The sequence below is a fragment of the Diabrotica undecimpunctata genome, chromosome 5 (assembly GCF_040954645.1).
Source record: "Diabrotica undecimpunctata isolate CICGRU chromosome 5, icDiaUnde3, whole genome shotgun sequence".
In the NCBI taxonomy this organism is placed as follows: Eukaryota; Metazoa; Arthropoda; class Insecta; order Coleoptera; family Chrysomelidae; genus Diabrotica; species Diabrotica undecimpunctata.
Genome location: NC_092807.1, coordinates 49,156,212 through 49,179,285, shown reverse-complemented (window position 1 = coordinate 49,179,285; position 23,074 = coordinate 49,156,212). Strand labels below are relative to the sequence as shown.

At 33.6% G+C, this 23,074-nt stretch overlaps 1 protein-coding gene across 2 annotated transcripts in view; it reads left to right on the top strand.

Moving 5' to 3' along the window:
• LOC140441296 (5-oxoprolinase) overlaps positions 1-22,123 on the top strand; it is a 401,235-nt gene extending 379,112 nt beyond the window's left edge. For both annotated transcript variants that reach the window (XM_072531924.1, XM_072531925.1), the window contains exon 18: positions 21,874-22,123. In XM_072531924.1, coding sequence (XP_072388025.1) covers positions 21,874-22,035 — 162 coding nt within the window. In that variant the 3' untranslated portion in view covers positions 22,036-22,123. The remainder of the gene's footprint in view (positions 1-21,873) is intronic.
• The last annotated feature ends 951 nt before the right edge of the window (positions 22,124-23,074 follow it).

The following is a 23,074-nucleotide window of genomic DNA, read 5'->3' as shown; positions in this document are numbered from 1 at the left end:
TTTTCGGAATGTACAAGCGAAGTTTACCGAAATAATGCCGGGTACCTGGGTAGCACGGGTATAGACTCCCGTATCAGGTACTTGGGTATTGACATAACGGTTAAATCTAAAGTTATATCAAGAAATACAAAAGTAAAACTCTACAAAACAATAATACGCCCAGTCCTAACATATGGTTCAGAAACCTGGACTTTAACAAAAAGCAATGAAAACGTGTTAGGATGTTTTGAAAGAAAAATACTAAGGCGCATCTATGGAGCGGTAAATGAAAATGGTGTCTGCAGAAGACGATACAACTTCGAACTCTATAGGATATACCAGGAACCAAATATCGTAAAACACATAAAGATAGGACGTCTGAGGTGGGTAGGCCATGTAATGCGGATGAAGCAAACCGACCCAGCTAGAAAAACGCTCCTTGATAGACCTATTGGTCAAAGAAGAAGAGGAAGACCCAGAACAAGATTCCTAGATAACATCGATGAAGACATGAGAAATATGGAAATACGTGCTTGGCGGAGGAAGGCGATGGATAGGGACGACTGGAGAAAAATTCTTGGGGAGGCTAGGACCCATACAGGGTTGTAAAGCTAAAATGATGATGAATATCGAATTACGAAAAATAAGAACATACTGGAAAACTATCTAGATACAATGAGTAAAATAGGTTACAATTTTCCATTTTTAAAATGTTCCGTTTTGTTTCTATGATTTCGAATAATTTAGTATCTTTTATTTAACATTGCTACACATTTCCACACCACCATTGAGTTAGACTTCATGGTGAGTTAGGAAACATCTTGGTAAAAATAATTATAAAAAATGAAGAAAGGTGTTAAAGATGGCTACTAAAAAAAACTGGTTAAGTTGAAAAAAGAAAACAGACCATTCAAACCACTGTAAATGTACCAGCCGAACGATATTGCAAAAAACATGAAATATTTAAAAATAGATAGTAAATGGTAATACATTTTAAACCAACATGTAAAAGTATCAAAATTAATTAAAAAGTATCAAAAAATAGTAAGATTTAAATAGAAATAAATAGAAATTAACAATATTTGTAAAATATTAAATTTATCACCAACCAAAATTCAAAGAACAACTTTACAAATAAAATAAGTCACGTTGGAGCGCCAATGTGTAACCATTAAAGGTCTAGGTTTTAGGCATTGGGCGCCAATGTGTAACCATTGAACGACACATCAGAAACGGTGGGTGCCAATGGGTAACAATATAACTACCTCCGAAACTTGGAAGCCCATGTAGAACAATAACTTAAAACTCACAACTTTCTTTGGGAACCAATTGTTAGACCTGCTTTAGCTTAGTCTCTCAGGTGTGAGAAAGTCTTGTCTTAGAAGTAAATATGTTAAATGAGTTAGGCTAGGACAAATAAACTAAAATAATAATTATTCATATTTATAGTACATAAATAAATATAAAAATTGAAAATTTTAATATCAAATTAAAATTAAACAAAACAAATCTTTCCGATAAGCTTTACATAGAAATATTTTTAAATGATACTCATGCCATGGAATGTTGTCTTTAAATAGCTGGAGTTGATTGCAGTAGAAGGTAGTGGTTACTGAATCTACACTTGCAAGCAAAAAAAGCGACTCACTCGATGAATTGTAGTTTATGCTTAGTAATTTTATGTTGTGTTACTTTAAATTAAAACAACTAATGCAAAAAAGTATTGTATATTATAGAGCTTCTAGAAAATAATTGTTTTATGCAAATTGACAACTCGTTGAAGAGCCTGAATAAAGGGATTACGCCAACTAGTTTTAGAATAAAAATCGTATAATGAAAGATAAATTAATAAATGGATAAAATAAAAAAATAAAAAATTAAGTAAAATAATTATTAAAAGAAAAGTAACAAAAACATGACGTTTATAATTTTATAATATACCTCAAACTGCATAGAAAAAAGTTATAGAACAATACTTGCGAAAAAGTTGGACAAATAGCCTAAAAATGAGTGGCGAACTCAAAAAAATCTCACATACTATAAATTGGAATAACTTCCACTAAACGTCATGTTAAAGACGAAGGATAGAAGTTTTTGTCTGTGAAGCAATTTCTTTACTATACCCCTATGAAAACAAGTTATGTGGCAAAAACAAAATCGCGTGTATTCATGGTTTTTGGCTTGTTTTTTTGAATATATTTTTTCCAAAAAAAAATTTTTTTTACTGTGAAAAGTAACATTTTGATAGGAAATTTAATTTTGTTAAACTTTTCTATACGAAACGTGCATGAAATTTATTAAAAGGCACCCTAATGCAAAGGAACTTATTCAGTCCTTTCTTAATAACACAGCCCTTTAAATTTTTGATCTTTGGGTTTTTTTCATCTTTGCAGGTCCATTGACCATGTATAAAACAATAAAATTCCTTTACCGCTGTATTGTAGTTCCTCTTAGCCCTATTTTTTTGAATATAATCAATAGCCTATTGCTTTGTTGTCATAGTTTAATTGGTAAAACATTCTGACAGGCGACTAATATGCATATTAATATAACTTTCGAAATTACTTCATGAACTTTTGTGCAACGTTGTTTGAGTTACTAATTTATGCTCTAATCGAAAATGAAACAGCATTTTCAAACAGGCAAAGTTTATTGTTGCCACAAAAATCTCGGATGATGTATGAGAAAGAATACCAGTCTTTTAAAAAGTGGAAAAGCATTAAGAATATCAATGGCGTAAGTGAAAAAATACTTCTGGCGTATTTGTTTAAAAAGTCGCAGAAAGCGATGCCATCGTCATTATGGTCGTATTATTCGATGCTGAAGCGTACGTTGTTGGTGGATGAAAATTGTGACATATCTAAATTCAGCAAATTAACCACCTTACTAAAAAACCTGAGTGGAGGATACAAAGCTAAAAAGTCCAAAATCCTGGAGATGATATTATTAAATTTCTGACAGAAGCTCCTGATGACGTCTATTTGTTGATGAAGGTTATTGCTATTTTTGGTGTGCATGGAGCGACTAGGTCCGATGAATTGTACAAGTTAGAAGTGTTTAACGTGGACGACAGAAAATCGGTGATAATCGTTTCATTATTTGATACCAAGCAGGAAACAGATACATAAAACCAAGCAGGAAAGGTCGTTTTGTATTAATGACAAGAAAAGTGGACTGAGTTTCTTGGAAATTGTGAGAAAGTATATTGCCTTGCGCCCCAAAAACGTACCTCACAGTAAGTCTTTTGTAAATTACCGACAGCAGAAGTGCACTACTCAACCGGTGGGGATTAACACTATATATAATATCCCCAAGAAGATTGCAGATTTTTTGAAACTTGCAAATTCAGAAAGGTGCACGGGGCATTGTTTCCGTCGTTCTTCAGCTACTATGTTCGCAAATTCTGGAGCTGATCTAGTAAAAGTTTAACGTTTAGGTGGATGGAAATCGTCATCTGTTGCAGAATCTTACATTAAAGAGTCAATAAGCAATAAGATTGCTGTATCCAAGTGTATGCTTGGCGGACCAGAAAATCAATCCAGTACCTCGAATCAAGTGTTTAAGCAAACGAGTACAAGTTGTGATGCTCCAAAAAAAGATATTTCTAATAATGTTAATTGTAAAATTTTAGTTGTTTTTAATCCTTAATGTGTTTGAATTTGTAAATTTTATTGAATAAAAAAAAGTTAAAACATTTTATCCACTCTTGCTGTTAAAGTGTCACTTTATCTACCCTTACGGTTAAAGTGATACTTTATCTACTTAAAACAGTTGTTATAGCAACACTTTAACATTAGCTATGAAAAAAAAAACATGTTAAAACAATGTAATTTATTGCCCTAGCTGGAAAATAGCAATAAATACAAATATTTGAAATAAAAAATGTAGCTGATAAAGTTTGAAGAAAAATGTTTATTAGCAATTTTTGAGTAAAATAAACCGTTCTCTCAAAAAATCGCTTGAAGCGACGCGGCTACACGCGCGAAATAAAATTTGTGTGAATTCGAAGGTACAACTTCGATATGTTCTAATCGGAGTGTGCTATCGACAAAACTTTAGTTTTGTTCAAACAACAAACATAATTCTTCTTTATCTTACTTCCCGTGAGTTCACCACTCTTCTCTCTTTTGTGCTTAGTTACTTTTCCCCTCCTAGTAAGTCTGTAACTTCTTTGCAGTTTTGCAAGAAACCTTCTATTACTTTGAGTAAATCCCATTCTGCTTCTTGGATTCTCAATGGTATTAATTTTAAATTATTGACACAGAAGAAAGTAAGGGAAAGAAAGTTCATTTTATTTATCACATTCACGGTTAGATTTAAAGCTATCATTAGTTGGTGGGTCGCCGTAATGTAGGGTGGCGGTTTATTAGGGGACCTATACCAAAACAATTTTTTGCGTGCATCGCAATAAATAAAAAAAATTCTCCAAAACATTTTAAAATTTTCTGTTATTCTAAATGTATTCGTTATGTTTCATTAATATGAAATATTAAAACAGAAAACCTTTTAATTTATATAAATATTTAATGTTGCAAACATAATGCAGATACTTGTATAACTTTAATTATCAAATCATTCCGATAGTAATAAACTTGCAGTTTTTGCGGGACATACGGAACATCCCGGATAAAGCGCTAGTCCCGTCCCGTGTCCTGCTTAGCAGAAAAATCACTATCCCGTCTCGCGTCACGTCTTATCCCAGGGGATAACATGCGGGACAGGATATCCCGCGAGTATCCTTATTTGTGCTATTTGATGCCAGTTTCTCATCACTTTTGCTTTGATGTTGTCCAGGCACTGTTTTTGTGATCTTCTTCTATTACGACTCTATTCTTGTGGTCCCCAATGTACAATGTTTCTAGTCCATCTTTCGTTGTCTTGTCGTGCCACATGTCCTAACTAGCTGTATTTTATTAGCGCAATTCTTTCAATTACATTTTCCACCTTCGTCCTGCTTTGCACGTCCTCATTTCCTATATGTTCTCTCAGAGAAACTCCTAACATAGCTCGTTTGATGGTCCTCTGTGTTGTTCTGAATCTATTGGCTAATAACTCTGTAAGTATCATGGTCTCCATTCCATAGGTGATAACTGGTAAAATGTATCTGTCGAATACCCTTGTCTTTGGGTTTATTGGCATCTTTTTGTTTTCAACATAACACTGAGTACTGAGTCCTTTCTTGCTGCTTAACATCCTGCCTATAGTAATGTTTTTTTTCTAAATTAAATACTTTTAGCTTTTAGACTTGCTCAAGGAAGTTTAAAAAGTATCTGAAAAAATGTTTAAAAAAATCTTAATCCTAAAATATTAATTTTATTAATGTCCTACATAAAGGACAGATGTAGGTTGTTGATCTTTTAAATCAAAAATAATGTCCTTCCCATAGAACTATGGTTGCCTATATTACGAGATTAGTAAAGGTAAAAAAAATAAAGAAGTTAATATGTCTGTTATTTTTGAGACTACGAAAATAAGATTCATTCTTATAACCAAAAAATGTACATTCTATAAATGTTTGAAATAATAAAACTATAAAATTTATGCATTTTCGTGAAAATCACTAAAACAACGTCTTGTAGTTGTAAAACATAAGAAAATTTAACATTTGTGCAAAATATTGTGGTTTTCATGGAGCAGCCATCTTTTCTGCATCTGTTTTGTTTAGGGGCATAATCTGGCATGTGCATTGCTTTTTATTGCCTTTGTATAACTGATGATAAATGAGTAATAGCCGTTTTTCTGTCTTTATGTTTAGGTATTCATTGAACTATATCTTCTTCATCGCTATCGCAATCGCTGTCCATATCATTTTGTTCAATTATTTTCCCTCCTCCCTTATTTTATAGTGTCTCAATTGCCAAATATTTTTACTGCCTTTACTTCTTTCACGCTGTCTATATTGAAGTCAAGCGTTGATTACGCTCAAATAACCCGTATTCTCCATTTTTTCGTACGACTACGCGACGGACAAACGGCAAGCATACGATCTACTACATCTAACCCACCCATATTTTTATTATGCTCCTTAATTACTTCTGGCTGGCAAGCTTGTTCATAGGATTTATGTTTTGACCACCGCTTACAATAATCTATATTCCCCGAGAAAAAAATAGTAGATAACATTATTACTGGTTTGTTGCCCATCCACTGTGTGATGGCTATTTTGCCATCATCTCTGTTTTTGATTTCATAAGTGCCCTTTAAAGATTTTGAAAAAAGTTTTTCTGGTTGCATGAAACAATCTTTAGGGATCCGGTTCTTCATAATGGTTCCAGTTCCATAAAGTCCACGAGACAGTAATTCGGTACAAAGCTTTGTGGTGGTAAAATATCGGTCAAAGTATATTTTATGCCCTAGTACCAGTGATCTTACTAGATACAATACAGCTGACTCCCCTAATCCAAAACCATCACTAGATAATTGTGGAAATGTTGAATCCCCTTGATATATATTTATATCACATACAATTCCTTGTGGAGTGGCCAGAACAAAAGCTTTTAACCCTACAGGATTTGGTTTATTGGGACAATACTGACCAATTGGACATCTACCGGAGAATGGAATAATCATTTCGTCGATACTTAATAATTCAGTGGATTATTGAGCGTGACAACCTTCACATATCCTATCAAATAAAGGCTTTATTTTCCAAATCTTATCGCATCTTTATTCCACATTTATATCGGAATCAAAAACTACTTTTAGTGAAGTTCTGATGGCATAAAAGCGTTGACGGCTCATTGCTCCTGCAACAATAGGGATTCTCAATATTTTTGCCCAATACATGTCTATTTGTGGTACTGCAAAGTTGACATTACCATCGTAATGCCGATAAAAATTTTGATTTCGCGTAAAGATAACCCCAAAGTTTTTCCTTTATTTAAAATAGCGGTTCTATTAGTGGAAATCACTATTTCCAAAAGAATAGTATCATCAATATATTGGATAAAAAAATGCATCCCACTCCCAGGAGCCTACATCATTTAGTAAATGTGCAGGCTGTAACAATGATGATACCTCCGGAGTAAACGTGCCACACCATTTATCAGTTAAAGCGTCACGTTTATTAACTCTAGATTGCATGCTTGTCGTTTCTCTACCTCTTCACACGTTCCTTTTTCTTGCAATACTGCCACGGCCTCGCTCTCGTTCATGTCCCCATCCTCGTCTTAAGGAATGTTGAGTTACAGAAAAATGAGGTTGAGTTACAAAAGACGTATCCGAAAGAGCTGGCAAAGATACACATCTAGAAACATTGCTGGAATCACTTTCTTCTACAATAGGTGAAATAGATCTAGATATATCTTCAGAATTTGTTCCTGCTTCATCAGAACTGGATGTGTAGTTTTTATTTTCGAAATCTGGGTCATTGTCATAGTCATCAATTGAAAAGTCATCATCCGATGCATCTGAATTATTGAGCAAGTCTAATCATTCCTCCTCTCATAATGCTGAAAATAAAAACTGTAACCTACAAATGTCCTATACGAAGTACATAAAAAAATGTTAACGTAGAGTGTTTGGCACCGTATGACTATATAAAGTATATAAAAAATTTATCTGTTATCACTTATTATTTGTTTATTTTTTTGAAAAACTATACTATTTACATTAATTTGCAACCTTTAGAACACAGTAAATAAAAAATGTGCTGCAAATTATTTATGATTAAATAAATATTTGAAGATAGTACTTACCCTTTTTTCTCCAAACACGCTCACTACGACTGCTTTGTGCCATTGTCGCAAAACAAATGAAATTATGCACGTGCTGTCGGTTTCGTAGTTTCAAAATATTCCAATAGAGTGCCACATAGAGATATAAACGTAATACATTATTTTTAGGAGGAGCTACGAGAATTAAATGTTATGTTCTACCAATAGTACATTTGCAGTCGGGAGGTTAAGTCATTCGATTCTTCTAGTAATCTCTGGCGTTTTGTTTCTGTTTGCTTATATACCTAGGTATTTAAGAAGAGTATATACTCATATTACAGATATTGTGAACCACATGGCTTAATTCTAAGTTAATAATATTAAAATATCCATCGATGTTATATGACAACTACCTGTATTAAATAAAATTTAGAGTCACTTACATTTTTCATTTTTATGTCCCAATTTGATATATGATAATATATTTTTGGTCGTTTGTGTAAAGCCCTAATAGGAGTAATAAATTAAACCTTGGAAATAAATACTGTCTAATTTATCTTGTCTCTTAATTAAGAAGGACCAGGATCTCTTACCCTCGTAATAAGAGTATAAAATTTCTACTCTATAAATTTCCAATGTAGCTATCTCATTCTTGCGTGAGTAACTATAGCAATTCCCGGATATCTGTATCGCTCGATAATGATTTAAACTTCAGAATAAAAACATTTCAAAAGTAAGATATCTCTTATGCTAAATATTTTCAGAGTTTACGATAATAAACAGATCTTACTTTTCGTGGACCAAAATAATTGTGGCAGTAAACATCAAACCCTGATCTTTCTTAATGAACTTGAAACTTTCTTGATAAATCGATGCTCTGCTCTACTTTAGTGTTTCTTTTATTTTCTTTATATTAAATTTGATTTTAAAAGTAATAAAAATAGGCGATTTGGTAAAAATGTGCAATCTGAATATACACAGAGTACACGGCGTTTGTGGTTACAAAATTTTATTGCGTTTTTCACTCACTCCACTTATCAACCCCAAATATTTGGCTTCTTCTGTTCTTTTCGTATTCTTAATTATACTGGAATTATTTTTGGTTAGTGTGTTACCAATCCAACCCCACTTTCTGATATTCTACCCTTTTTTGTTCGTCAGGTGTAGCAGATCTTCTATTCTGATTATGTTAGGTCAGAAAATACGAACAATTCGTCGTAGACATTAATTAATAAAGACCTACAGTTTATCTCTAAGAGTTTTTGTGACTTTCCAGTTTTCACATCCGTAGAGTAGAACAGACATGACATTTGACTGGAATCTTTGTCCTTGTAGTATACTCGCCAGATCTTCAAACAGGGTTGAGCATGCTGAATGCTTGTTGAGCTTTTCGTATCCTCTGTACCTCCGCTTTCTGTTATGACACTTTTAAGATACGTAAAGTTTTCCACATTTTCAATCTGCATGTTTTTGATAGTAAATATCGTGTTGTTTCTTATATTTACTCTCATGAATTTGGTTTTACTGATACTGATTGTCAAACCTACTTTTTTGGTATCAGTGGAAAGTGTTTCCAATTGATCAGCCACATCTTGGAACCTTTGTCCTAACAGGCAGATATCGTCGGCGTCGTCCATTGTATCCCTCTTGTGTCGAAGTCTAGTTTGGAGAGAACATAGTCTACTGCTGTGTTAAAAAAAAAAACGGAGAAAGCACGCATCCCTGGCTGACTTCAGTAAGTATGTCAAATTCGTAGCTCTTGATTCCATTATATGTTACGCTGCATTTCCCCTAAGTGTACAGTGACTTTCTAATAGATATTATTTTAAGCGGGATGTTTTTTAGCTCTAAAATTTTCAATAAAGCAGCATGAGATAAGCTGTCAAAGGCACGCTCCAAGTCAACAAAAACCATGTATAGAGGTGTATTCCATTCAACCGATTGTTCCATTATTAACCTCACAGTATTAATATGGTCTATGCAGGAATATTCTGCTCTAAAGCCTGCTTGGCCAGCTCGAAATTCAATTTTGTTTGTTAATCTTTTAAGTATGATGTTCGTGAAGATTTTATTTATTGCAATAAGCAAGGTTATCCCTCTTCAACTTTTGCACAGTGTGAGGTTGCCCTTTTTTGGAAGCTTAATAATGTTACCCCTTTTACGGAAATCCTCTCAGAAATTTACCCTTCAGAAATTTCATGGCTGTTATTATCTCCGTTTTGGAAAGGACCTTGCAATATATATGCAAGTCTACATTCTGCGGGTTTTCTACAATACCATCTGCATTTTCCCTGGACATGTCTACAATCTCCTGAAAATGCTCTTTCCATCTCTTCACTTGGTCATTTGTTGTAGTAAGTAATTCGCCTGTCTTAGATCTTATAATGTTTGAACAGTTGGGCCCATTTTTCATTAGTCGTCTAGTAATTTGAGATAGCTCTCTAGTTCTGTTGTGCTGTGCAGCTGTTTCAGCTTGTTTTTCCAGTTCTTAAGCCCACCTTCTTTTGTCTCTTCTTGCATTTTTTAACTGCTTTATTTATTGCTTTATATTCTTCTTGTCGGTTCGCTCTTTCTTCTACAGTTCTTGCTTGCAAAATATCTTTCTCTTGCTGTTTTCTTTCCTCGATAAGATTCCAAGTTTCATCTGACATCCATTCTTTTCTATGTTTCTCTTCTTAACCCAGTTTATCTTCAGCTATTTCTCTCAAAACATCTGCCAAATCTTTCCAGCTATTTACTTAACGTTCTCTTGTTTTGATTTGTAGTTCCTATAAATGTATCGTCCCGGAGCCGTTTTAATTTGTTTGTTGTATGTTGATCTGTTGGTGTAATGATATCGATTACGAGATAATAGTCACTTGTGATGTCTGTTCCTCTTTTATTACGTACATCACGAAGAGATGATCTCCATTTTTTTGATATCGCGATGTGGTCTATTTGATTTTCTCTTATATGATCTGGTGCAGTCCGTGTAACCTTGTGGATATTTTTATGTGGGAAGATGGTTCCATCAATAACGAAGCTATGATTGGAACAAAAATTTGTGAAACGCTCTCCGTTTTCATTCATTACTCCCAGGCCATGCTTGCCATTACGGTTTCTAAGTTAATATTTTCTTCTCAAAATGAGGCTTTTTTGGCTTGTTTGCTAAAGAAAAGACCCACTCCGCTCTCGTGACTTTAATTTTCTTTACCACAGTATAATGGGAGTTCTCCTCTTTGGGTATGGTGTTCACCATTGCCCAACCATCTTACTTTCGATAGACCAACAAAGCTTAATTTATTATTACATAACTCTTTTACTACCAGAGCTAGTTTAAAAATCTCATACAGAGTTTTAACGTTCCAGCAACCAAATTGTGTCTATGTGTTCGGTGATACCAAGGTCGTCAACAATTGATCCGTCCGTTGTTTCTACCAAAGTTTCAGTAATAAAATAAAATTTAAGATGAATAGATTAGTGGCCTTCCGAACCCGAGTCTGGTGCCGGGGCTGCCGACTGTAGCTTCCAGACAAGCCTCAGAGGGTAGTGGTCCTAGAGGTGACCACGATATTTCTTTTGTGCGAGATGACCGTTTTGTCTCTTTTATCAGCGCGATCTGCTTCAAGGCAGGTCCGAACTAAGGGGTACATACATTTATTGGAAAATAATGGACCTACAAAATTATTCTTTCATTATTATTGACTCAAGAGATCTTAGCCATCTGAAATTTTAATCCAAAAATCAATCTACAGTTTTTAACTCTCTTAATGGAATAGAACTAGAGGAATATCATATATCCAACAATAAAATATGTGTTTACCTATACACTGGAGCAAAGGTCGATGTATTTATAAACACTTATAATGAAATAATTACAGTAAATTTAAAACAAATTTAAACTCGCAGATTTATTACTCCAAGCCAACGCTTATTATTGTCTAATGTGTGCTTATCTATTACACATGATTGTACAGAACAAGAACCCAGAGAACAAGACTGTAATTTAGTATCTCCTGTGAGTGTTATTAGAACTGAAGTAACCAACCCTTAGTACAAACACATTCTTAGTTTTCGACGCTACATCTATATCTCACCTCCCAATAATACAGTTACAGACTCGATAGTACTATCTCATGGTAACGTATTATATCGTATTTTTTTCTCTCATAAAAGTCACCTGTGTCCAAAGTATAATAAAACTGGACATTTCTTAAACGATTGCTTACCTACAGTAAGTCAAGAGCCTGCAAACAATTCTAATACTTCTACCACTTAAAATGAAGTCATTATCACGTACAATTAACGTACTAGGTAATAAAAATAATAAATAATATAAATGGTAAGAATAACGTCAGATATAATAACGTAAAGTAGTGAAATAAATATCTCATACCTACCTCAAAAACTATGTAAGGTGCTTAAAAGTAAAACGCGTTAAATCCACTGTTTGTAGAAAATGAGATTTTAAGCTAAACCAATTCCTCAGAGTCCATTCCATAGGTCTTGCACTTTATTTATCGTTAAAGCGAATTAATTCCAATACATTTCACTCGACCAAAAGTTACCTTGGAAGCAAAACAGACCAAAGTATCTCTCTCTTAAATACCAAAACAGGTAACGTCCACCGAAACCATCTTAACAAATCAAAAGCATGTTTTAGATCCACGTGAGGTGGCGTTATATTTGGAGGTAAGTATCAGTCAGCAGTCAGTATTTTATTTTTATATAGGGTATACAGTCGATTCTTTGTCAATGTTATCTGACCACGTGCTGAGAGGTGTTTTGCAGTTATTATTAGTAATTTTATTAATATTAATTTGTCCCAGAAAATGGAACAATTCCCTTCAGTTTGTGAAAATTTGTTACTTTCGCCACATTTTTCTGCGTAAATTTAATTTGTGTTTTGGCTCTTCTTGAGTCGTTGTATGCTGGACGTGCCTGGAAGTTTCAGAAAAAATTAAACAATGTCGGTTCGCCGATCTTTGGCAAACCGAATCTTTAAAGCTACCCAAGCTACTCACAAGAAAAAAGCTAAAGCTTTTTCTTACATTACTGAAAGTATAAGAAAAGGGAACTCTTACGCTCTCATACGATTGCCAAAAAAAATTTGCCCAGTCCCAAAATTCCAGATCTGGAGACTTCCTATTAACGAAAACTTTACCTCATTAATTTGTTTATTGTTGTTGGTTGTTCTCAGTGCAAAATGTGTCCAAATCATTGCTTCAGGAACGTATTGACTAAAGAAAACTATCCCAAAAATTTCAAATGAAATAACGTTATGTGTATTTAACTGTCTTCAAAACTTGGATACATCGCAATTTAAAAAGGTAAAACTTTTTGCTGATGACTGCCTGACCAAAATAAAAATTAAGCTATGATTGGCATACTACATGGATGGCGGAAGAAGTAGAATTGATATTTTCGGTGCGAGGCCATTCTTTCAAATTTCCGGACCGTTTAATCGGTCTTTGCAAAAAGGAGTTCAACAGCCAAGAAACTATTGAGAATCGAGATATTTATATTAATAATTCAAAAGTATGCAATCATAAGACGACCAGGTATTGACGAAGATATTTTCGATTAGAAGCAAGAGGCAGTAAATCATTGTAATCTTATTTCTCGATGACAAACTCTTAAATATTGGGAAAATCTGCAAGAAAGGCTCTAATGAGTATCAATTTTTTCGCCGAAATTTTTGCCAAAGATACTTAATTTGGTTTCTTCAGAGCTGAAAGGGAAGAAATTATAATTAGCTACCATATAGTATCTATAAATAAGTACTTCAATAAACTTTAAATAAGTTAAGTTTAATGTTTTGTGAATTTCAAAATATAATGGATTAACCTTATGTTGCAAGTTTTTATGCTAGTTTTATATAATGTTTTTTAATTTCAATTTCATTTTATTTACTGATAAAATAATTATAACCGTATTTTAGCATATTAATGACTGCAACCTCAAAATTAAACTTTAGAGCATTATTGATAGCCACGATTATTTAAGAAGTGAAAGAAAATAGCCAAAGTTCAACTTTTGTTTCTCCTTCTATATTATAGTTAGCACAAAGTTGATCACAAACATCTACTCCTGCTTTTGTCCAATTGTAAAAAGTTATCAAATCTGGCTTAAAAAGATCGTTTGTGGCTCCAAATACTTTAATACCATATTTTTGCTAAGTTTGAAGCAAGCAAATAACATCAAAACAATATTCTTATTTACCATAATAAAAAGAACTAATACCTCAAAAGATGATCGAAATTCTGAGAACAACTGGAGTTGACGAACAAGACTTGAGAATTATCTCAGAACTATACTGGCACCAAACGGCAACAATTGAAATAGAGCACACAACATCCGAAGACATACAAATCCGACGAGGAGTGAGACAGAGTTGCGTCTTATCACCGCTACTCTTTAATTTGTATTCGGAGTCTATATTCAGAGAAGCATTAGACGAGGTCCAAGGCGGAATTAAGAATAACGGAATCAGCATAGACAACATCAGATATGCTGATGATACCGTCTTAATAGCAAGCAACGCACAAGAACTACAAAATATAATAAATGCGGTAGTTCACCACAGCGAAATGTTCGGTTTACATCTAAACGTTTCCAAAACTAAAACTTTAGTATTTTCAAAGACACCAATAAACGTACAGGTGTATGCCAAGCGTCAAATAATAGAACAGGTAAATTCCATAAAATATTTGGGAACAAATATCAATAGTCAGTGTAATCCAAAAAAAGAAATCCTATCAAGAATCGAACAAGCAAGGAAAACATTCATGAGCATTAAAACATTTTTTAGCAAGATCAGAGCTTAGTCTACAGCTTAGAATCCAAATGATCAGATGTTACGTTTTTTCTGTCTTACTATGGCTGTGAAAGTTGGACAATGGACTCTGAAATAGAAAAAAGAATAGATGCCTTTGAGATGTATATATACAGACGAATGTTGAGGATTCCATAGGTACAAAGAGTTACTAATGTTGAGGTACTTCGTCGCATGTGTAAACAAAAAGAATTACTAAGAATAATCAAAGAGAGGAAAATGCAATACTTGGGTCATATGCTGAGAGGCGAAAGATATGAATTACTTCAAGTTATACTGGAAGGAAAAGTACAGGGTAAAAGATCAGTAGAAAGACGCCAGAACTCATGGCTGAAAGACCTGAGAAGATGGTTCGACCGCTCATCCGCAGAGATCTTTCGCGCAGCAGTTTCCAAAACTACAATTGCCATTTGAATCGCCAATCTTCGAAAGGAGACGGCGCAGTGAGAATACCTCAATTTTCAGACGTATACGAAAAAAGGCTGATTTATAATGAAAAATATATATTTAACTTTATAAATTGAATACCCTCTTGCTTGAAAACAAGTGTTGAGAATAGTTGCTGTTAAGTAAATTTTAATTATGTTCTTCTTTTAAATATATCAATTTGGCCCATTCCTTATAACTCACCATATCTCTTTGTCAGCCATTTTCCATTCACTCCTGAATGTAGGTCTCTTCTTCCAATTACTTCCGTCTTTCTCTATCTTGCGCCAATCTAATCCACTGTTTGCCTGCCACTGCTCTTATGTCATCTACCCATCTTTTTTGAGGTCTTCCCATACTTCTTGTTGTCGTCTTTGGTCTCCGTTCTAGAATTCTCCGTGCCAACCTGTTGTCATTATATCGGGCTACGTGACCTGCCCAGCGCCATTTAATTTTGGTAATTTCTTCCACAATATCCCTAATCTTCATGCTACGTCTTATCTCGGTGTTTCTAATCTTGTCTCTCAGTGATATTCTAAGCATCATTCGTTCCATTGATCTTTGCGTTGTTTCTAATTTTTTAGCAGATTTTTTTTAAGGGCTACTGTCTGCAATCCGTAGGTACAAACTGTTAGTATCCATGTGTTATACACCTTTTTCTTTAAGTTTACAGGAACGGAGGTGTTTTTCAAGATATATGCTAGTTTGCCGAAAGCGCCCCATGCCAGTTGTGTTCTTCTTTTAATTTCAGCATCTTGATTTGGTTTTACCAGTTTGACGACATGACCTAGATATACATATTGTTCAACATTTTCTATGGTATGATTTTATATTGTTATATTTGTCTGGTTTCGGCTCAGTATTTTTGTTTTGCTGTAGTTCAGTTTTAAGCCTACCGCTCGGTAAATAGTTTGGGAGAGATAGTGTCTCCTTGTCTTACTCCCCGTTGTAGTCTTATGTGGCATTTTTATATATGTTTTTAATTATGTTAGTGTATCTTAAATCTATACGTGCATTTTCAATAGATTCAAGTAGTGCCCATAATTCGATGGAATCGAATGCTTTATGGAAATCGACGAACGCCATATGAATTGGAACATTATATTCGGTGCATTTTTCTATCAGTGTTCTTACGGTGTGCAAGTGGTCTATGGTACTAAAATATTTTCTGAATCCAATCTGCTCGATAGGTTGTTAGAAATCGAGCTTATGTGTTAGGTCGATTATGATTTTAGTTAGTAATTTATACAGATGTGATAGCAAGGATATTGGTCGGTAATTCTCGATGTTATCTTTGTCTCTTTTTTTGAATAGTAGAATGACTTCGGAGTTGTACCATTCTTGAGGAATCTTTCCTTCATCAATTACTTTATTAAATAAAATATTTAATACCCGTTCCATTTTTTTGCCAATATTTTTCAACATTTCAACTGTAATTTTATCCTCTCCCGGACATTTATTCGTTTTTAGTTGATTTAGGGCCATTCTTATTTCATAGTTGGTTATGTCGGGTATTTCTTCTAAGCCAGTATTAATTATTGTTCGTTCAGTACGTCGTTGTTGTGGTTATGTAATAACCGAGTATAATTTAGTGTAGAATTTTTTTAATGGCCTAACTTATTTCCTTTCTGTCTCGGACGGTGACGATTTTCTCATTTTTTATTTATGATTTTTGTTATGCCGCTTGAGTTTTTTGCTTTCATACTTTCATATTGCAGTTATCTTGTATTATATCTTTTATTAGATTGTTAGTATATATTCTATGATCGTTCCTAATTTCTTTCTTCACCTTTTTGTTTAAACTTTTGAAGCTGTCCAAAGTTCGATCTGTTCTGTTTCGTCTATCTTGGAGTAGTTTATTTGTATTAGGTTGGAGTTTAGATGTTTTGGCTGTTTTCGTGTTTGAATATTTTTTCTTAACCTATGTTGTTACTGTTCCTGTTATTTTATTGGCTAGTCCGTTTATATCCATTTGTTTTAGTGTCTCTATTGATTTTAGTCTTGTGCTTAGCTCTTTTTGGTATTCCGTTTGTTTTTGAAAAAGGACATCGGTGGTTGGGTATCGTTTTCGTTTGATAAGTTTGTTTCGTTTTACTTTCGTCTGTATTTTAATATTCGCTCTTACCAATATATGGTCACTCCCGGTATATAATTTGTTTAGTACTGTCACGTCGGTGCATATGTTTTTGTTATTGGAGAGTTATATGTAGTCTATTTCGTTCTTAGTTTTCTTGTCTGAGCTGATCGATGTCTATTTATCTTGTGTTTTTTTTTTAAGAAAGTGTTGAGGCAAAATAAATTTTCGTTGTTTAAGTAGTTGTACAACATCTCACCCCTTTCGTTCCTGTTGTCCAGCCCAAAGCGACCGATATATTGTGTGTCGCCCTCTTCTTTTGTTCCAATTTTTGCATTAAAATCTCCTGTGATTATAACGAAGTGTGATTTTTCTTGGTTCCTTGCTGTTGTCAGATCCTCGTAAAATGATTCAGCTTCCTCGTCTGTTGAGTTTCCTGTCGGTGCTTATCCATGTATTATCTGTAAGCTTTATCTGCTGTTCAAAGCGATGACAAAATATATGACTCTGTTTGATACTGCAACGAACTTCGTTACTTTATAGGGAGCTCGTTTGTTTATCAGGAACGCTACACCGCCTATATGATGATTTTCTATGACTCACCATATACGAGTAATTTATTCATTTTTCTGGTTATAAAAGCATTGAGTTAATTTGAGCTAAATTTATATTAGATAATCAAACAAATTTCTTGTATCTAAATCAATATTTCAAACAAGATCAAAAGTTAAATATTTTTTTTTATTCAAGGGCAAAACTGGGAAACTGCTTCAGCCTCAAGGGTTATTAATTAGCAATGATCGATTTTACAGATAACATAAATATATATAAAAAAACAAAGAATACAATTAGATTTTGTTGATTAGTCCTAAAAAAAACCAAAAACAGTATGGTACGATGTTGGTCACTAAGTTCACTTTGAATATCTTTTATTGTTGTAGGTAACTGGTCAACGGACACTCCACTAATAAGTGATGTTATTATTGTTGGACCACTATCACACGCGTAACACAAAGGTTTTGGTTGCTTCTGCAGTAGGAAATCATGTGTGATCTTGGTGTGTCCTAATCGTAGTCTGGAGATGATCTTGATCTCTTCTTTTCATAGGTAGCCTCCATGGTAGGTCAGTTTGTTTCATATATCTTAGGTTATAATTTGAGACATCCCATGTTTCCTGCCATTTATTCAATAATATTTCCTTTTTAAAATATTATTTGAAATCAAGGTGGTGACAAGTAGACATTGACAATGAAATTGGTTTGTCCATTGCTTGTTTTTCAACGTTGTCAGCTCTTTCATTTCCTTTTATTCAACAATTCCAAAAAAACGATGATTGATTTGGCATATCATGAGTTCCGACTTAAATAAACTTAAAATAGGGTGTTTAGTAAAAAGTTTGTTTAACAAAGAGATTGAACTCAATGTATCACTAATTAGTGAGTATTGAGATGACTATTTAACTTCTATTAGGCTTTGGTTTTTAAGGGATATGATAAAGGATCAGATTTTTTAAATAATATAAGACTGATGTCGCACAGGGAGAGATATTGTCCATGATGGAGGATTATCAGAATTTGTAAGTGTGTATATAGGAGGTACTGTGATGTCTAGGTTATTTAGAATTGTGCTGATGCGATGATAGAATGGTGGATCAAATCTTCTTCTTGACTGAAACGTCGAGAAAAATCTGTCAGCAAAAGTGGACTAAAAACAGGAATGGTTGGATTGTCGCTACTCTTGTAGCATATGAAAGACTTAAATATTCCCTTCTATGCTGAAGTGAAGACTCCCTAGATTCATAGTACATGCTCTTAATAGGGCTTGTGTAATGTGCCCCCATACTATCCTAATTGCGGAATTATGAACTGGATCAAGAATTTGTTGTATTGAAATTTTTGCCGATTTGTACGCATAAAGCAAAGTGAAGATAGCCGTGATGATCGCCAACGTCCGGAACGGATAGGCACTTTAAGAAGAAGTACGCAACTGCCCCATAATAAAGTTTTGAGCGAATTAGGGTTCTGTATAAAGTCATTAATGTTTAAAAGCCCGCGCCCCATTGCTTGTGAGCTATACTTCTTTACAAATTTAGTCCATTTTGTGTAGATTGTCATAGAAAGAGCACAATGTTCTTTCCAAGTTAAACGATTATCTAATTTCATGCCAAGAAAATAAATAGATTTTATATATTCAATAAAATTCTTGTTTAATACTAGGTTTGGAGGAATTAAACTAGCTCTTAAGCGTTTGCTGAAAAGCATAGCTTTTGTTTTATTGAAAGAAAACCGCAGGCCAGTAGTATTAGACCAGTTTTCTAATTTACTAATGGCTCCTTGAATATGATGTGCTATTGATGATAAATTTTTCTCTCTTGAGTAGTTGACCAGGTCGTCCACAAATAGACATGCTTTGACTAAATGTGAAAGTGAGTTGGCAATATTATTGATTGCAATAAAAAATAAAGTAACACTAAGAGTGGACCCTTGACGCATACCGTTTAATTAGGTTTTAATATCAGAATAAGTGTTGTCTATTCGAAATTGGAAATGTCACTTTAGGAGAAAAAGTTATATCAAAGAAAACAGCTAAGCTGTCCTGCCCACAGCCAAATGATTCATGTACTACTACAGACTCTATGTGTACTATGTTGTCAGTAGTAGACCTAGATTTTCTAAAGCCGCTTTGAATTGAACTAAGAAGTTTATTTTCCTCTATATGCCACAGTAATCTATTACTGACCAATTTCTCGAGTAGTTTACACATGTAACATGTTAAAGAGATGGGTCTGTAAGATTCTGGACTCGATTTACTTTTACCATTTTTAAGTTCGGGAATTATGATAGAATTGTACTAATCAACAGGAAAGACATTTTTTGTCCAAATAAAATTGTAGAGGTTTAGTAGATACTGTTTGCCTTTAACAGGTATAGCTTTAAGAAATATGGTTGGGATATTGTCAGGTCCGGGACTTGAATTATTTAATTGGTTAAGAGATTCATGGAGCTCGTCCATTATAAATTCTACATCTAAAGGTAAACTGGTTTAATCGTCATAATCAATGACGATCCGTAGACCCACCAAAGTTCTTTTTATGATTTAAAAAATTTATTTGGTAAGAATGGTAAGATTGGTATCATGGGTAGAAATATTACTAAAAATTTGATTTGTAATTTTGTTTTTAATTCTAAAACAACGGGATTTAAGATATCTTGGCCTTAACATAGGATGTATTTTCTTTAGAAAGTCTATGAATCTTTCTATATCCTCCGAGTTAGTTCTGGCGACACTGAGAGGATCTAAAGAACCATGCGCATTTTCAAAGAAGTCAATAAGTTCTTCCTGTGTTAAGTATCCATTGTTGGAGTTTTCTGTGAAGAATTGGCTGGTGCATGGTAAGAATTTTCTACTAGGTTCCTGTTGTTTTTGTGTTGAGTTTTTGGTTTTTTGCTTCGTGGCTTCGGTTCAACTTAATTCTTATTTGAGCGGGGGGGGGGGGTGTAGGGTAGATTATGTCAGATACGTTTCGTTTAACGTACTGGGATGAAGATGTATCTTGATCTGAGGTTTCATTTGAGTCTCATTGGGTAGGCCACCATTTATCGGAGTATGCTTATTTGATTGAGAGGTAATGATTTTTTTAGACGTTTTAGCCTTAGTAAGAGAGGATTATGTAGAGGAATTTATCGACAAAGAAGCTGATCTTTGTACTGTAGTTTTAGTCTCAGTAGAAGAGGATTGTGTAGAAGAAATTGTCGAAAGGGGAGCTGATTGGTATAATTCTTATAGAGAGTTTAGATGATCAGTATTTTGGGTGTTGTTTGAAGGAGTTTGATTATTTTTATTGAGACACTGAGATGCAAAATTTCGTTACTACTTCCATAAGTAACAAGATTGCCTTTCGATGAAAAAGAAAATTCGATAGTTGTTATCCTCATAGTTATTGAACATAGAATCGGGTAATTTGTCTCGGTTAGTTGGCACTATAAATGTGTATCGTCGGAAACTCAAGATGTGCTTGAATTCTGGAATTGAAGTTCATATCCTGAGAAAGTCAATTGAAGTTATTAGATGTATACCTAAGTTTTTCAATTGTTCTTCTATAATACTGTGCGGAATGCTTGGACATATGTTCGAAATAACCAATCGTCCATGTGGAGTTATTAGCCTTCGGGTTGAATACGTTCTTGATTAGTAACTACAATCCCATTGTCGTTTGCTAGAATCTCATGGTCTGTTCACTGGTAAAAAAGGTATAAATACGATCGTTTATAATTTTAGAAATAGAATGTATTTTTCTGGGATCCACTTTACAAGTTACTGCATTAAGGTAAACTTCAATATTAGAGTTTGGGAGTGAGTGAAGTAGAATTGCTTGTTTTTTGTTTGGAAATTTATTTGTAGGTTGATTAAGAGCTGTAGAATATCATTTTGATGATTGGTTTAGAAGTAGATTGATAGAACTTTCCATGGTGGAAGAACCCGCTGCTGAATCCATTTCCATGCTTAGGCTAAGTAACCTGAATACGGCACTGGTGCTTATAATGGACCATTACCTTAAGGACTGATAATTAACCTCGCGCCAAATCGGCTAAATAATTGTTTACCCTTGATTTGTTATGGATGAAATAGGAAAATCAAACTTACAGTTGTTAGTCCCGAAGAAGTAACACTTTTACACTGCACCTTTGTTTAAATTTTAGATATAAACAAAATTCTATATTTAAAACAAAAAAATCCTTATTTTGTCCAAACTAGCAAGCTAATATTAAATATCAATTATCGTTAATTGCTGATATGTTTACTGTTCAAAGGTTTAAACGAGAATCTAAAAAGTTACATATTGTTTTGGATAATATAATACAAAATAAACACAAACTTGTACATAATATGATAATTTTGTTATATCTCAATTTATTTTGTTTCAGGATGTTTTCCAGTTGCACACACCTGGAGGTGGAGGTTACGGTAGGGAAGACATGTCAGAGATTCGAGGGGATGAGGCGTCCCAAGGGACATCAGGGAATAAGAGGACCTTTGTGGAACGTGGCAGCGTTTTTGAGTACAGACAGGCGCAGGAAAGCGTGTAAATTGTGTTTGATGTCTTACTCTGGCTGCATTGCCGTTAACATTTGTTCATTATAGTTGATATTAGAAAATATAAACATGTTAAAAATATTGTTCATTCTATGTTAATGTATAAAAGAAATTTTAAAGTTATTAATATTAAATAAAAGTTAAATAAAAAAATACTATTTTTTAAAAAAAGTATGTGAGTTCAAAATTCCGTCAAAAGTAATGTTTTAAACTTAGCTAAATTTATATCATTTTTAGAATTATAATATAAAGTTGAACAGTTCAACCTTTTTAAATCGTTTCTAAAAAAAATTACGCTTTAGACCGTGTTAGTCAGGCAACAGGATACCTTTCTCTATGCATGGAAAAGTGGCATCGATTTTTATAAATAATTTTTTATAACTAAATTTTTTAACTTGAATATTTTAATTTACAACTACTCCCATCATAAAGTATGGCAGAAAATACATTAAAAATGCTATATATGTTATATACAGTGCGTCCATAAAGTAACGCAAACGGAACCCCCATTTTTTTCAAATTATAGATTTCCATTGCTGAGCTGTTGCTTTAAATTGGCACAGGGTAATAAATCAAGAATAAACGTTAAATTAAATTTGATATTGTTATATAACTACTTTAATAAACTATTAAATAAGATTTAAATTATTTGTTACATTGCATCTAACAGCTTTTATTGGTATTCCAAGCCCTTGAATAATAAAAATATTTTCTAGAAGCTTTTATTAGTGTTCGGGAGTGGTAAGAGGCACTCCCTCTTAGGGTTTGGTAAGAGACTCAAATTAAATCGAAACCCAACCATTTATGTATATTTATCGTCCTTACTCGACGCAATGAGTACAAGAATGATGGTAATTTATATGGGTAAATTGTTGATGCATAGTGGAATATAAATATTCCCAGCATCGCTCTAAATGGCTTGATTAGTTATTCAATCATTCAATATCAATTAATTATGCTAGTAAGTTTTATCCAAAAAGTGTATGCACATTAATTTTATATAAAACTGTATCCTAGCTATTCTGATGGTTC